Source organism: Argopecten irradians, chromosome 10 (genome assembly GCF_041381155.1).
Source record: "Argopecten irradians isolate NY chromosome 10, Ai_NY, whole genome shotgun sequence".
NCBI classification, from domain to species: Eukaryota; Metazoa; Mollusca; class Bivalvia; order Pectinida; family Pectinidae; genus Argopecten; species Argopecten irradians.
The window spans coordinates 29,013,450-29,029,819 of NC_091143.1; the positions used below are offsets into that span (position 1 = coordinate 29,013,450).

At 34.4% G+C, this 16,370-nt stretch overlaps 1 protein-coding gene across 2 annotated transcripts in view; it reads right to left on the minus strand.

The window, feature by feature from the left end:
• Positions 1-16,370, minus strand: part of LOC138333584 (zwei Ig domain protein zig-8-like) — a 117,536-nt gene that overhangs the window by 19,928 nt on the left and 81,238 nt on the right. For both annotated transcript variants that reach the window (XM_069282047.1, XM_069282048.1), the window contains exon 2: positions 1,694-1,809. In XM_069282047.1, coding sequence (XP_069138148.1) covers positions 1,694-1,809 — 116 coding nt within the window. The remainder of the gene's footprint in view (positions 1-1,693; positions 1,810-16,370) is intronic.

Genomic DNA, 16,370 nt, shown 5'->3' on the forward strand with positions numbered 1-16,370 from the left:
GGAATTAAAAGTAGGAACACATCGAGTTTTATGTTTTTTTAGGTATAACTCAAATACTAGTGTACTCTCATAATAAATCTCTTCACAGTTTATCGGAAGTACAATATGATGTTTTCGCTTAGAACACTCAGAACAGGTGTGCATTCTCAACTCTGCTGTATCAAATACACGGGCTGTATGACCTGGAAGGAATTAGAGGAACACAGGTTATATCCCATGCTTGGAGAATTGCACTTCACAAGTGTCATAATGAATGCTTGTATGCAATCAAATAACACATACCACATGGAGGGGAATAACATTTATTGACTTTTTACAGTACAACACGTGCTATTCCCACAACAAAAGCACTTCCAACTGACATACTAACCGTGTCGTTTGCAGGTGAATCTACGGAAAATCGAAACCTACTACCTCTGATATGTGCATATACCTATCTACTCACTAACCCTCTGTTAAGCACGTGGTCGTCCGCAAATTCGGAAAGAAGGTCAATGGTGAATTATAGATCTATCGACATAGCTGCAGCTGTTCTATGTACAAATGTCATGATATATATATATTCCTTCCACCACGCTGTTTAGATAGAGAAAGGGGCGAAACAACAAAAGCTAATCAAACATGAACACAGTGCGTAAAATGGGTCTTTTGTTATCCTTTGACTTTTATTGTTTTCCGAAATAATGATACTGTATAGGTCGAGTTAGATCAAGCGCAATATGAATTAGGGAATGAATGTGAAAACATAAGTGAAAGCAAACTATTCTATGTCATGATATAATTAAACAACCAGTGGAAATTTTAAGTGGGGTGATTTAATAAAAAGGAGAAGATGGAAAGCAAATACCGTCATGCGTTTTTCATAAACATGATGTAACTTGATTGCGCCTAATGTTCAGTTATCAGTTTTGAAAAATCATATCAAGTTTGTTGCTTAAATATCTTTCAAGTTGTATTGCATTTTTCCGCAATCATACTCAAAATATTACGGAATACTTAGGTGTTTTTAGGAGGTATGCGATAGGGTTATGTGTTCTATGTCGACGTGTGATTTGATATACCTAAATGTATGATTAACTGCATAATTTGACTTGAAATAGCCGATAAAAAATATCAAAAAAAGTTATTATATTTCTAATGTAAACGGGTTTATTGGTGTGGTTCACTCATTTCCGGTAAAAACTAAGTCAAAACGACGATAGAAATCGGAAACACGTATACCTTTTACCTTTTTTAATGACGACAGTCGAGATTGCAGTCACCTTTGAAATAAGGGTAAAACATATTCTTTCTAAAATTATATTTTTGGGGGTTTTGGTGTTTAGATGAATTATGCTATATGAGACACCGACCAATAAGCACATCTCATCCTTGGGTTACATGATACTTACAACGAGGAAATAGGCCATTAAAGTCTCTTTTTATATGCTGAGCGTTTAGGAGGAGTAGAAACTATTGCTTTAAGGAATATAACTCAGAGCCTTCTTCACATGGTTAAGCACTTAACGGAATGTCAAACATTGAGGCAAAAGCAACTCAGCTACATGTATGAAAAGGAGAAAAGGATACAATCATAAAGTTAGTTGCATTTAACGACCATGCAATAGCAGTAGCAGATGGAATTCCATCGCCCTAAATGCAGCGCCATTTAATCTTACAGGCAAATGAAAAACTGTTTTGTATTTTTACTTACTGATTTTGTGCCCAAATTTTCTACTGCACATTTCAGTATGGCCATCTCTCCCTGCACGTATGTTAAATTTGTGTTTACAAATTTAAACCGAGGCACTGTAGCCACTCTGTCGTTACCTGAAAAATACAAAACAAAACTTGTTAGTGATTTACATGTCAATTAATACAGCCAATGATTATAAGATGCTCCATTGTCGACGGAACATTAACTATATATTTCATTGGAACAAAAGTCCGCGTTTGATCGTATTCTGTATATGTCTACTGAATACAAAAACAATAACTACTTGTCTGTGTAAAATTCTTGTAAAAAGGAGCATACATTTTGCTATTACTCGTCAGTTTTTTTTTTTTTTTTTTTTTTTTTAAATTGTAAAATGGTAAAACCAATTTTTAAGTAATTGTCTCATCGTTAAAGCATGTTTTAGTAAATAAGTTAGATACGTCATCATAAGCAGTTTGGTGTGTCGAACTTCAAGTGTTCTTTGAAAATAAATCAATATCCAGAGATATAAACCGAGAGGCGTTATCGTATCAAAGGAATTTTTTTTTTTCATTTTGATTAATGTCCAGAGACATAATACGAAAATACCGTTGAGACATCCCCAACTGAAACGGTACAGTATGATAGGAAGGGCATATACTTTCATTTTGGGACTAATGAAAATTATCTAGGATGTAAATATATAGCACAGTTTCAGATATCAAAATGTCAAATTACAGTTCAACCTACAACTTACACCGGCACCATTGGAAAGATAAAATGCCACATCACAGAAACAAACCTAGGATATAAACATTTAGTTAAAGTTTCATAAAAGCTCTTCTGATACTTTCCTACATTTGTAAAACCTTCGCCAAAATGTAAAATGTGAAAGATTGAAAATATATGCTCCATATGATTTTGGACCTTTTGCAACATTGAATATGGCACGTCGCGCAACCCCCTGAAGAGTATACAAAAGTGTCTACTACTAGTAATTAAATGGCAATATTAATATTTTCTTGAGTTTATGTTACCGCTGAAAGTAATGGATCGTTTATATGTAAGGAAAAACCAGAGTTCCATAAGATAAGGTTTTAATATCACCTTAGGTGTCTCAGACGCCGGGGTAATATTTCAGATCATTCGGTACAGTATGCTATGTTGTAGATATTTTTATTGGACTTGTTTTTACGATATATCTGATTATACGTTGAGACAGAATATGAATGGCGTCTACCAAAATGCAAAATGAAATGGATAATATCAAACGTTATAAATAATTACAAAAATAGTCTTTTGTGCTACCATGGTGACATAGGTGTTTTCATGACACAATTAGTAACACGAACATTGAAAGATAATTCATTGAGATACGCTGCATACTATACCCTGACGAAATACCATATCACAGTGCATTGTGTAGATGATGTAACTTCAGCTATTATTAATAATCATCAAAACGGATCAGACTATCTATTTATATTTATTACTAATTTGATTAGATGCGAGCTGTTTTGGTCGAACAAAACCGATGCAACACGCTCAGAGGGGAGGGTCGTCAATTCGCATTATTTATTTACCAGCTTCGTTTAATGATATTTATGTCCTGTCACAACACATATGACTTAAACAAAAATATCATGGAATCAAATATGATCCATACTTTTCTCTTGGATAATGGAAATGTTTTGACGTTACTGAAATACTATATCCTTGTTTGGACTGAAACAAATATTCAAAGACAGAGCCAACTGATTTGGGAATTTCGTTTGGTACAATATCGCTTTATCAATGATAGTGCATAATTATATCATTGCTTATACGTTAGGAAAAAAGGGGAAAAAACAATCCATGAATTTAGATCAATATTAAAAAAGATCCCTCAAGACTAACGTACAATGCATTGAATGGTGTGTGCGTGCTTTTAGCCATAAACACACGCTCGATTCGATACATTTATATGATATTTGCCATAAGTCCTATACATTGTATTTAAACCTTTTCAATTCCAGGCCAAATTCCCCTGGCGTTGCCGTTTCTGCTGTACAAAGAAACGAAAGAAGGGAGTAAGCTTCTGAAAAGTACATCAACTACCGAATTATAGAACTCATTTTTAGAAATAAATAGGGGAAGTCATGAAATATAGTCTCAAACTAGAAAGAGAAACAATGTACTCCTAACGATAGAGGATCGGAGAGCAAAGCCAGGAAGAAAAATATCCCTGGATAAAGTACAAGTAAAAAGATCTAATGAACAACCAATCTGATATTTTTTTTTCGTTTCTAAGACGGAACAATTTATTGGCATACCTTTGTTGTTGAATGAGAGTAATGCTAACCATTATAGTCAGGTCTCCGAGACCGTTTCTATATATCTTGCATTTTTTTGTAGTTTTGACTCAAGAAGCAATCCGCACGTAAAAAACCAATTCCTCAAATACTAATTTTGATACTGTCTTGCGTTTGATTTTTCGAAATAGTATGACAATTTCTCGTTTGAACTGCAATCTATTCACATCACTTTTAAAGTTCTACTCCGAAGACAGCTACCTTATTTTTTTACCCAAAGAATCATGACCTATTTAAATTTAACCCTACGTGGACATAAATCGGCTACAACTAGAGATGAATATGGGTAGGTAAACTGGGCGGATAATGAAATCAAAATGTATGGACAAGCTTAATTTTACACCAGGGAAATCATGAAAATCTGTTGAAAATATCAGGACGGGTTATTATAAAGCAAACTTTTCGCATTAGAACTTGGCAATATTGGAAACAAGGAAAGGAAGGGTAGGTATAAGAAAGATTTTTCTTTTTTACTTGTTGCAATTTTGTTGAATTGCAGTTAAAGTCCTTTTTTCTTCGTTTTATTATTGGTACTTTTTTTTTCATTATCATTTCATTTGGTATTTTGCATATGATTAAACCCATTATAATAAATCTATAAAAATCCCACCGATTACAAAAACGATGACTCCAGTGTGTTGGGGACATCCAGAATGCCATTTATTTTGAAATAAGGCCAGGTTAAAAAGTTTGTCATAATCATTTCTCAAAATTACAATCCTTAAAAGTAGCAATAAAAATAAGAATCGACTAAAGATATTAGTTGAATTCAGCTCAATATCGAAACTCAAGTTTTTATTTTTGAAAAGTCAACTTGAAAAATTAGCAGATTCCTTAAATCAGGTAATCTTGCAGGTTTTGAAAGTTTGCCAACTCGAAGAATTAGCAGATTCCTTAAATCGGACAATATTGCAGTTTATGAAAATCTGTTTAAATCAATTCAGTGGATTTCATTTTTTCATTATCTAATAGTACTTCCCGGTTTGCTCATGGTACCTTTGCACTAAGCGCTTCCCTAGGGGAATGGCTGTCACAGTCCGTTAGCATATACATTTACACCACTCAGCATAAAACAATGTAAGAGTAGTGAGTTTTTGGATGTGTAACCCCTGCTGATAGCATGGCATGAAGTTGGTAGGAGTTTGGGGAATGGGTGACGGACGCAGTTACAAAATCCCCATGACGAAAACACCTGTGATCTCCCCTCCTCCCTGAAGGCACGCTTAATGCCTGCATTAATGTTAATTAACTGTGTACCGCCTACACAACGACAAAACACACGATAGAGATGTTTTCATCAGCAAATTAGCTATGGAAGCTGTAAAGAGTTAAAAGTTATATGTGCAATTACGGAGGGATTTGTTTCCTTGTGTTATCTTCAGTAATCTGCTGAAACTTACAAGTGTTGATGAATTAACATGTGAAAATCTTTCAAAAATACAGACAAATATGAATGATTCCTCGTTATCATAAATAACAACATATAATTTACGTGAAGAGTAATTTTAACGTTACACTGATATGTACATTGTTTGATGGAATATGTAATGCATTCATTTCATCCTTCTAGCAAAAACTTTTCCCTGTATAGTGCTTTCTCTCTTAAAATATATATTCTATCTAAAACAGCCAACTTAATATCTCACCGGGGCATATGATACTAACATCCGACAAATCATCGGTCTAAAACAGCTTCATGTTGTGCGCTATGCAGGTACAGAAGCTTTGTACTAAAATCGGTTAGATAGCGGCTAGGGCACAGAACCCATGGTCTTTCTAAACTACTTTAAGTAAACGCTCAAACCCTGAATGTCATTAAAGTAAACAAAATGATCAAATCTCAGTTTCAGTAGCCGTTAATGATCATTCAAAAGGTTACCAGGTGCATAAATGATGCCTTCCCTGCAGGGCAACATTATCAAGAGCATCGGTTAGTGCGCCTCTTCCTTCAGCAGGATACTAAAATGTGAAAGATTTTATAAACACGTGTTTCCAAAATGCCATAAAGTGATGCTGTAAAAATGAAACACGCCAATGAAATTAAATCCCATTAGACCATGACCAACGTGCTTGTTGATAATATCAGCCTTGTGTACCATGACGGTGGTCCAAATGACAGCATGACACAGGTGCATGACGTATGCCATTATCGAAATTAGAAAATATAAAATGAATTCCTTCAAAGTGTCGCGAAAGAAAATAGAGAGCACTGTTCAGTTAAGCAAATTAGCAGAAAATAATATCTTATTTTTGACAAACAGCACATTTAATAAAACAGATAAGAAATAAACAATGCTTTGAAATTCTTAGGAAAAAGGTTTGATTCGCGATGCTTCCATAGAAGATATTACATGCTAAACGCACACTTTGCGTTCACTTTAGAACATACGCCCCCTTAACTCAAAAGCAGCGACATGGACCAGAGGCCAACAGCACGGCCCGTCACTCAAACTAAGACGTTGAAAGGGTTTCACGTGTTTGTGGATGGATTCAGCTGTACTTAAACATGTAAAAGCATGTCTAGCATGTGCAGTGAGGCTGTGGTCTATGAATGGAGGATGGAAAATGGACATTCCTCGGAGAACAAAAACTAATTACATGTGCGGCGTATTGATATGCCAAAGACTATGTAAGCGATTCACCGACTGGATATTAACATCTAGTACCCATTTATCAGGGTCGGCAGTAAATGTCAAGGACACAAAGTCATGATGAAGGCTGCTAGCGTAAAAACAACGACTGAATCAATTACATTGTACGAAACAATTAATTTCGTGAAAGGAGCGAACGGAAAATTAGTTTACTTTTCGATGTATTTACACTATTGCAACAGATTTATTGTAATTTCATTGTCTTTGCAAGATATTAGTTACTTAAAATTCATAACATGAATTATCTGTATGGAGAAAACATCTTTTGTATCGTGAGTGACAACAAAGTGTTTTAATTGTTTACCTTCACAAATGTGACTCCATAAGCACTGGTTACTGTTGAACAGTGCTACCTTGAAGGCCGATGTCACAGTTTTTCTTTGAGACACTGACTTGTTTTTATGTTACATTTAGGTTGACAGATACGTTCATCATTAGGGTAATAATGCCTTATCACTTATTTTCTTTCAGACTCTTTAAAAAAGAAGTTAACTATAAATGAAATCCTAGTATTTATCTCAAAATCAAAATTTGATCTTTCTCAATATCAATCAGCAAAATACAAAAATCAATGGCACAAGAATCAGACACTCTTACATGGGCAAGTAAAGGAGAAGAATATTATTGATACGGCAACAATGTAATGAAAAAATATCATTCAGTACGTTTTTCATTGTTTTCAAAACAAAGATATAAATATTGTATTCACTTATCCTCTCGGTGAACTCTTTCAACGGAACAAAGTATTCCCAAACAAAACATATATTCTGAGCACAGATCACCGCAAAACAAATAGTACCATGAGTTATCATATTGCTGTGACTTGTACTTTAAGATGTTTTGACACACTGGCTACATTTCCTTAATATACAACCATGGGAAATTCGGAAAGTTATTTATTTATTCTATTAATCCGACACAACCAATGGCCATGTTGGTTATGAGGAGTGATCATAATTAGCAGTGCCGGTAAATGCATGCCATGTCGGGGTAGTGACCGAGCCAGGCAAACAATGTAGAGTGGATTGACTAATCAAAACCACATTCAGTAGCATTATTATATACACTGTACAATGCATATTTTTCTATTATTTGTTCTGTGTATTCTATCCGTGTAAATTGTTCCTTGTTATTTTTTGTTCTTCGTTAGATTAGCCGCTTATCGAAACATTGCATTTTTTATACTGCAGTGTGGTAGTGAGGTATTTAATTGCTTAGCTATCAGACGAGCAACTATTTTTCTCAACAAAACTTTTTTTCTTAGTAATTGTTATATTGCTGACATACCTAAAATACAATTGGAGCAATGCTGCAATCAGAATATCATGAGAAAAAAACAACCCCTAAGATATTATATGTATGCATGATTAGGTATGTGAACGACTTCAAATTTCTCCGAAAATATCGGGCGCGAGGTTTAGTTCTAGGATTTGGTTATTTCTAAGCTATGTGTGTTTACAGTATCAACCCCACATCAAATATCCCCGGATGTACAACTGCAGATTTCCCATTTCTCAGCGCCCCCATACCTCTCCACTATAAATCTTATCTGAGTGCTGTGCGAGGCTGATGCCACGTGACAATCCATTATTTATTAATTGGCACCATCTTGTGTCTCGGACCTTGCTTTTACAACACTAATGTCAATATGGCGTCCGCACTGAGAAGTCTAATACAACACGTGTTTTATTAGAAGAAAGTTGATCCCAGAATAGACAGATATTTGGCGAGACGTTGGCCGTGTGTTGAAGGTTCCACGAGGCTGCTACCAGCTGGTCACTACGGTCGAGCTTGTGTTATATTAGCTTTCACTGGTAATAAACATCAACAGGGCTGTCCACACGGCTATAGTCTGCGGCGGTAAACACAATACTCTGAAACATCACACGAATCGGGGTCCTTCCATCTACCTAAAGTGTTTAAATTGGAAAATAATTTGTTTATCTATTTGTTTATCTATGGAGTTATCGTGGATCTATATCGTTATATAGATGTTGTTAATTATCAGTTTATTTCGTAAACAAGCTAAGTTTCAAATTATTGTTTTGAGTTTTGTTAATGCTTGTCAATTGAACTGATTCGGCAAATCAGTATCGGTATATACCTTTTTTGCATGTGATGATGATAGTAAATGAAAGGGCATTAATATGTCTGAAACTGAAATTTGAATTTACGAAAAAAATGACATCTTTGACGGATTTTCCAGATACGTTTTTTTTATTTAACAAAGTTTTTCAACTTTATATCTATAAATTGAGCATAAAGATAATTCAATATTTTTGATGGCAAAAAATCGATGACCTCTTTAAAAAATTCTCTTTAATATGCTGTACAACCATGTTAATTCTGTCGACTTCGATATGTCCAAAGACCCTCGCGACTAAGTAGAGAAATGGAGATTATCATACCAAATGTTCGCAAAATCAATGTTATATCAATTATGATAATTGTTTTATGTTAACTACTACAGGGGGGACTCTATATGGTATATCCAGGGCTTAATATTAAAAAATTCCAACCAAATAATATAACACGATATAATGAATTTTAGTGTAATACGTGCGCATGTTATCAGATCAAAATCATTCTATTAGATTGGCTTACTTGTATGAAAGTGTGGGTGGTTTGGATGGTATTTAGGCCGGGAATATGACGTGAAATGGTATTATTCGTGCCAATCCGTTTCAATAATGTTTATATTTTTTGTTGTGTTTGATCTCTATCTATATAAATAAATAACATCCTAATCCATGCCAATGCAACGCTACTAAACTGAAATTGTACGTTTTCCAACACTTATTCAACACGCTGCCGGGAGTCTACAATAATCACGGGTTCATGCAAAGGTAATTAAATGTAGTCGTAGCATAAAAAAGCTGCTATGATGCGTAATGCCAGTTTGAATGTTGTCGATGATATTGGAAGTGTCGAATTGATTCAATAATACAAAGTAATAAGTTTCTTGATTGCATGGAAATTATGTTACGGTACTGGCACCACCGAGAAGCGTACAGTGAGTTACAGTGTTACAAAGCCTTAAGGCGCTGAGAGACAGTATGATTAACAAAACTACCAAATCAGTAAAATTTATCAAAACAATAAAATGCCGGCTATATTGAAAGAAATCATTTCGTGATATGAAGGTAAGATAATTAACGACATTTATTATGTATTAAATAGTACCACTTTTGTTGTCTCGTTGTATCAGAAATAACCATAGGCATGTGGGGCCAAATACTATGATGATGTTACTTTAAAAACAGGACAAGGTAAAAAAATTAAAAGAGCAACTGCTAATGATCTCTTTATAGTTACTGTTCTTAGAGTTATCTATGCCTTCCAAACCAAAAATAAACAAAAGAACAATATTACAACCGGCACAAATGACGTGATGGAGCAAAGACAGGCAAGTTAGTTGGTCACGTGACTGGCGAGTATGAATACACAGAAGGGTGATTAGGTTCACGTGGTCACTTGAAGATACCATGTTGATGACCGAGCGTCGCTTCGTAAGTGGCTCATTTGTCAATGTCGGAAACGGTGTTGTTGGTAATTTTGATGGAGTATAATTCCTAAGCATAGGTTACCTCACATACAAGTTTGAATCATTGCGGCATTCTAATCCTTTTTGGATTTCAAATACCTTTCTTCAGAACATAGTGAAACAGTGCTTTATTATCTAACAGTGCATGATAGTACGTAAATAACAGCCTCCGTCTGTAATACTGTAAACAAGTCTTTTTCGAGGGTATTAAATTTCGCGATTTTCATTTCAAAACAAATTCGCGAAGATCAAAATTCGCGAATAGAAAAATAGAATCGAAATTTCTATCAATAAGTAATAGATGTAGGTAATAATTCACGGAGAAAAACTTTCGCGAATTTACTTGGATCAAGAAATTAGCAAAAGTAAATCGCACGCGAAATGAATTAGTTTACAGAATGTAAAGTTAATTTTATGTTACTATTGCATCGACAGGATGGTTACATATTCATACGCTAACATTTGTGTACCATACCCGTCTGCATGTGTCGGTTTAACATTCAAAGCGATCACTATAAATATATGATAACCCAAGTACCAACCGACGTATCGGCTTCTACGGTCTTTGATCGAGACATAATCATTGGACATTTGTATGAACACATTGTGTTTGATCATCGAAGCCTGTGTTGTCCTATAATCTGTACATTGTGTAATATTCGCGGATTGTAACATTTACATGAAAGACGATAGCGTTCTAAACCCGGGGGCTATATCTAGACCCGATGGGAATGCGCGACAACCTGTCATAGTTGTACTGCATCATACCTCCCCGCTACATCGTACATGCTGCGGCTTTGTGTTGGATGCCAGTGTTTACATATAACCTTTGCTGTTTGACAGATACCTCTCATGTATGCTATGTCACTATCAAGAACAGAAACGATTTTCGCATGCATGTACATGTAATCCTGATTATCAAGGAGCGATGACGACACATTAACACTATATACAAACAATACTAGCTGTTTTCCATACCATTGCATCACGACGCTGTCTGAACTATATAGTGTTATGTGTTGATCCAGTTATATAACAACAAACACATTGTATGCTCCTTTACATTGTTTTGGTCTAAATATAGATATCTAACGAAATACAATTGCTTAAAGGCATATATGGAACAAATAAGAACAAAAGAAACCATGGTATCATGATAATTTCACCGTCTATTCTGTGATATTAATACATTTGATTACACTGTATAACAAGAAGCAGGGTAGTTATCCACAATATCATTTTACAGTTTTACAGTGTAATAAGTAATTTTATATTGACGTCTTAAAGATGCTCCATCGCCGACAGAGCATAAATGACATTCATCATTTGAACAATAATTGGTACTCAATCGTAAATATGTATGTCTAACTAACACAAAAACTATAATAAAATAATCACATTTGCCTTTGGTGCATGCGCAATCAGTATTTCATTCCATATAGGGTATAGTGACACGGAATTTTTTCGGGATGCAATTAATTCTTTCTTCATATTTTTAACTTAATGTAAAATTAGAAGCTCAAACTTTTCAATGGTGGTAATGGTGTAAAGTAAATAACTTTTGTAACTGAAGAAAAATACTAAATCGTTTGCTCATGGTTTTGATAGTGAAAAAAATTCTATTCGTCAGCGGTGGAGCATCTTTAAATAAGCTTTCATCTAAACATACTTATGAAAATGATGATTTTACCATTAATTATGTATCATTACTAATGACTTTAAAGCTTCATTCACGTCTGTCCGTGTCTTGAAAGGATTTAAGAAAAACAATTCAAATTATCATTGAAAAAACGGTAATGGCACATTTAACTTCTGGTGTTATTTGTATATTAGGTCAAAATATCTCTTTAGGGGTACTCGACCGATTCTAATTCTTTACCCCCGACCCTAATTTTGTTTCAAATTTTCTACGAACAAAAATTAAAAGTCGAGATTTCGATCTCAGACTCCGGTTCCGTCCATTATTTTAGAGTGAAAGACACTAAAACAAAAGCCCGACCCACAGACCCTGTTTTGTTGCCAGTGTAACCCTAAACAGACATATATATATTTTTTTTTTCTGGCCTTACATGTTTTACATTTGAGTCAATAAATGAGTGGTATTATTATCTCAGTTTAAAAAGTAGTTACATACTTCTATGAGTGAAAATGCAGAATTCTCTCTCTTAACGCAGTCAAATAAATTGTTTATTGGTGTACGTTGAAACCTCTATTAGAAAATCAGTGGTGTCAATCTAAGAAATTACTTCAAGGATATAGTGTATTTCTAACTTCAATCTGCTTTAAGAGTTAAATAATTCAAACCAAGGCCGATTGCAAATGTTAGAAAATAGGTCAGGGACAAAATGATTACAATTAAAATCAAAATTGTGATCGTGACATTTAAAAATGGGCCTTCGTCCTCGAATGCGAGGTTATCAAAGTTATCATTGAAAGTAGTCCTCTGTTGTCACACGGCGACGACAAGTTGCTAGTTTGTTGTTGAAGTCGGTTCCAAATTAATTATTTAGAATCAGAATAAAAGTCTAAGTGTTTTGTATAAAAAAAACCAATACACAGATGTTAGGACGTATTGCATTTGCTGACACAAGCATTTGACATTTTAAAGACAATACAAAGTCAATCAAAATTTTTATTGAGATGTACAAGTATTTGCAGCTCGATTATGAGTGTTTTGTTATATACTGCAAACACTTGTTCGAAATCCTATTACATAAAAAGACACCCAGCACTATATTGCCATCGAATATTTTTTTTAAATTTTATTTGGTTGTAAACGTAGTATTGTCAAATGGAGCTTTGTAAAGAGAAACAGTGGTGTTAGATAATGTTGTAAAAGACACGTTCGTGTGTGCTTTATGTGCTTAGGAGACTAAATTTACATCCACGCGCAACTTTTACGATATAAACCAAAATGAAGTCTATGAAGGTGTAACTGACACCGAAAACATGACCATTATGACGTCATTAAAGATAACATGGTAACCTAAATTGATTACCGTCAAAATGTAGAGTATATCGAAGATGATAAACGGTTTGCATGCTCTAACGTAAATAATTTTAATGCAGAGACCCTCAAAATGAGTAAATAATGGAAACGCAAGCATTAAACTACATCTCTATGGAATCTATTGTCTTTATAGCGATCTCGTAATACGCGCTACGGATTATTAAGACTTTCTGAAAAGCTCTGGTATCTTATATAGACCATAGATTTCATAAGAAGAGAAGATAGCTTAATGCTTAAATGGTATAATTGTGATGGAAATCCTTGAAAGAAATTTATACTGCATACTGGCAAAGACACCAAATGGCATATAAACCGCCTAGTCACATTTTACTGACAGCAGACAGAGCAGTGGTTATCAATATACAAAAATGAAATTATAACGACAATTTTAATAAAAACAGTAAAACAACAGGAACATCAGGTTAGCAAAAGTAGGTCAAAATTAAATACCACATGGAAAATAAGATCAATCCTTACCGTCATACAAATGTAAGAATTATCATATAACATTCTCATGCGTAATATTTGAGTTCTCAAGATTTAAAGTCAGAAATGTTGATACTGCTTTAATCTGATTAAGGGAAAAAATCGACATTTCCTCGCCATTTGAAGTACATTTATCCTCTCACCCGTATTTGGTGACACTCCCTGAACTAACGATTATGTTTCGATAGCAGTCTAAAGAGTTCTTTATGTCAGCTAAATCAGCTATTTAGTGATAACAATGTGTTAATACTAACAATGTGTTAATACACTTTTTTATTACTAACAGGTGGAATACAAATCAAATAAGCTGCTTTAAAGGAATATAAAGTACGCACGCTATTGCCGTTGCACGGTGTTTCTTCCGGATTTAGAAACAAACATAGCGATCTTTAAAATGAATGAAATAAACGGAGATGACAAAAACACATGAAAATAAAATGTACAATGCGTACTTTTCATAAGACGATGCATTTCGTTTTGTTTATCTATATAATTCCTGCTTGAAGTGAACCCCTGTGCCTCTTCGTTGTAAGTTAAGGACCAGTTTCACGAGTAGTCCTCAACTCAATTTTCGGAAGTTAAGGAAATCATTTTATGTTAAGGAATTTTCCTTACGATATTCCGTCTTTGCATATTACAGAGTCAGCTCCCTTACGGGGAGGTATCGATTGTTACGTCATCATTTTGTGAGCGCAATTCACGTCGTTTTCTCCGAAATGTATGACGTTACGCTCGAAAACACCTGACGTCACAATCGATACCTACCCGCAAGGGTAGATAACTCTGTAATATACAAATACAGAATAGTTGTTAAATTTTGCGGGTGCAAAATTTCGTGATTTATTGTTTGGAACTTATTGGCGGGGGTTTATTTTCGCGAATTATATTTATTGTCTTAGAAGTGGTCAAACACACGCCATGCTACGATATTTAAAATCATGAATTTTATAAAATTTTGCGACAAGGTAATTTCACGACTTTGGATGATTTCGCTTATTTAGCGAAATAAAAACTCCGGCGAATATTAACAACTTTACAGTAACTTATGCGACATTTTCCTATGAATTCCTTATGGAATGTTCTTAAAACGCGGCACTATTTTTAGATATACTTTTGTGTACCGTTTCATTACAACATACACGGTCATAGAGATAGATAAGTTTGTGTACCCAATTGTGTGAAGGTATGTAGCATATTAAAGTATAAATATTTTACAACTGTACTTATGAAGGATCTAACTGATTGAGCGAACAGGGATACAGCTTGTGGAACTAATTACTTGTCGGACACATGGGGAAACTGTGAAGCTGTTAATTATTGACTCCGTACATATCGCTATGAACGGAGGCCTCAAACGAGTCTACCATTAAACATAATACTTAGACATGAAAACATGGAATTACATGCATACAATATATGGTTAGTAAGTTTGATTTAGATTACAGAGACCTAGGATAGACATGTACTGTTTTGAATGATTTTAATTTAACTGATATTATAATTGCTTTATCACCTTTAGGCATAACCTATGGTTTCTCTATTCAAATAGTGTCGAAACAGCAATTCTTATTATTTCCGATCGTAAATGACCTTAGGATGACCCTTGTTATGGTAATTTACAAACGAGCTTTCGGGTGAACTAGTAAACTTGTTTTGACACACATAACATACCCCTAAACTATTGATGAAATACATATCCAATCAGCAGTCATTTAATCAATTTGTATATATTAACGAAAACGAATTTACATTTACATGTTCATCATTCAAACAAACAATTTACTGGATAATTAGTTGTTTACAATAACTTTGAATATTATTTTGAACTTTAGGAGCAACATCAATATCGACAGGCAATGAAATATTAATATCAACTTGGTGCATTGCAATGTATAATTTTGATTCTATCACTACTCGGACCAGAGGATATGTGGCTCTAAACAGTTAGACACAATGAATGTCCACAGAGAATTAACCATTAACTTCCGCAGATAATATTTTCACAAATAGCGACGCTCAAAGAGCAACCAGTGGTGCTCATTGAGCGGTCAGTCGCGAATGACATCTCCCTCAGGACAATAGCAACATGTGGTCATCGCTGTTTGACCATCCCAAAAGGACCATCATGGGTGGTCAGTCAGTATATAAATTACCAATTTATATCGTTAACGATTTCTGATCCCCCCTTGTGAATTTTCGAATTTGAGCATCGTAATTTAATTTGCACGTCTTTCTCTAACTAGCATCTGTATGCTAGTTGAATATATACGAGGATGAGTTATGGTTAGGAAGGAAAATGCTATTGACCTTGGGAAACAGTCGACACAGCAATGGAATGCTAATGATATTTATATGTTTTTTTTATTATTATATGGATTAATTTTGTTTGAGCGTGTATTACATTTATAGGTTATTTGTTCTTATACGTCCGACCACTCCATTTTTCTCATTTATCTACATGTACGCTAGCCCAGAATTATCATAACCACAATATTGCTTTAAAGAAAAAAAAATCAAATACGTGATTTGAAATATGAAAAAGTAAATCTACCTATACATCAGTTTTTAAACATTTTAAATTAATTGACAGAAGACATCTGATAACATTAATGGTAAATGTAGATGTATACTGTGGATTTTCTCCGTCGTGAGC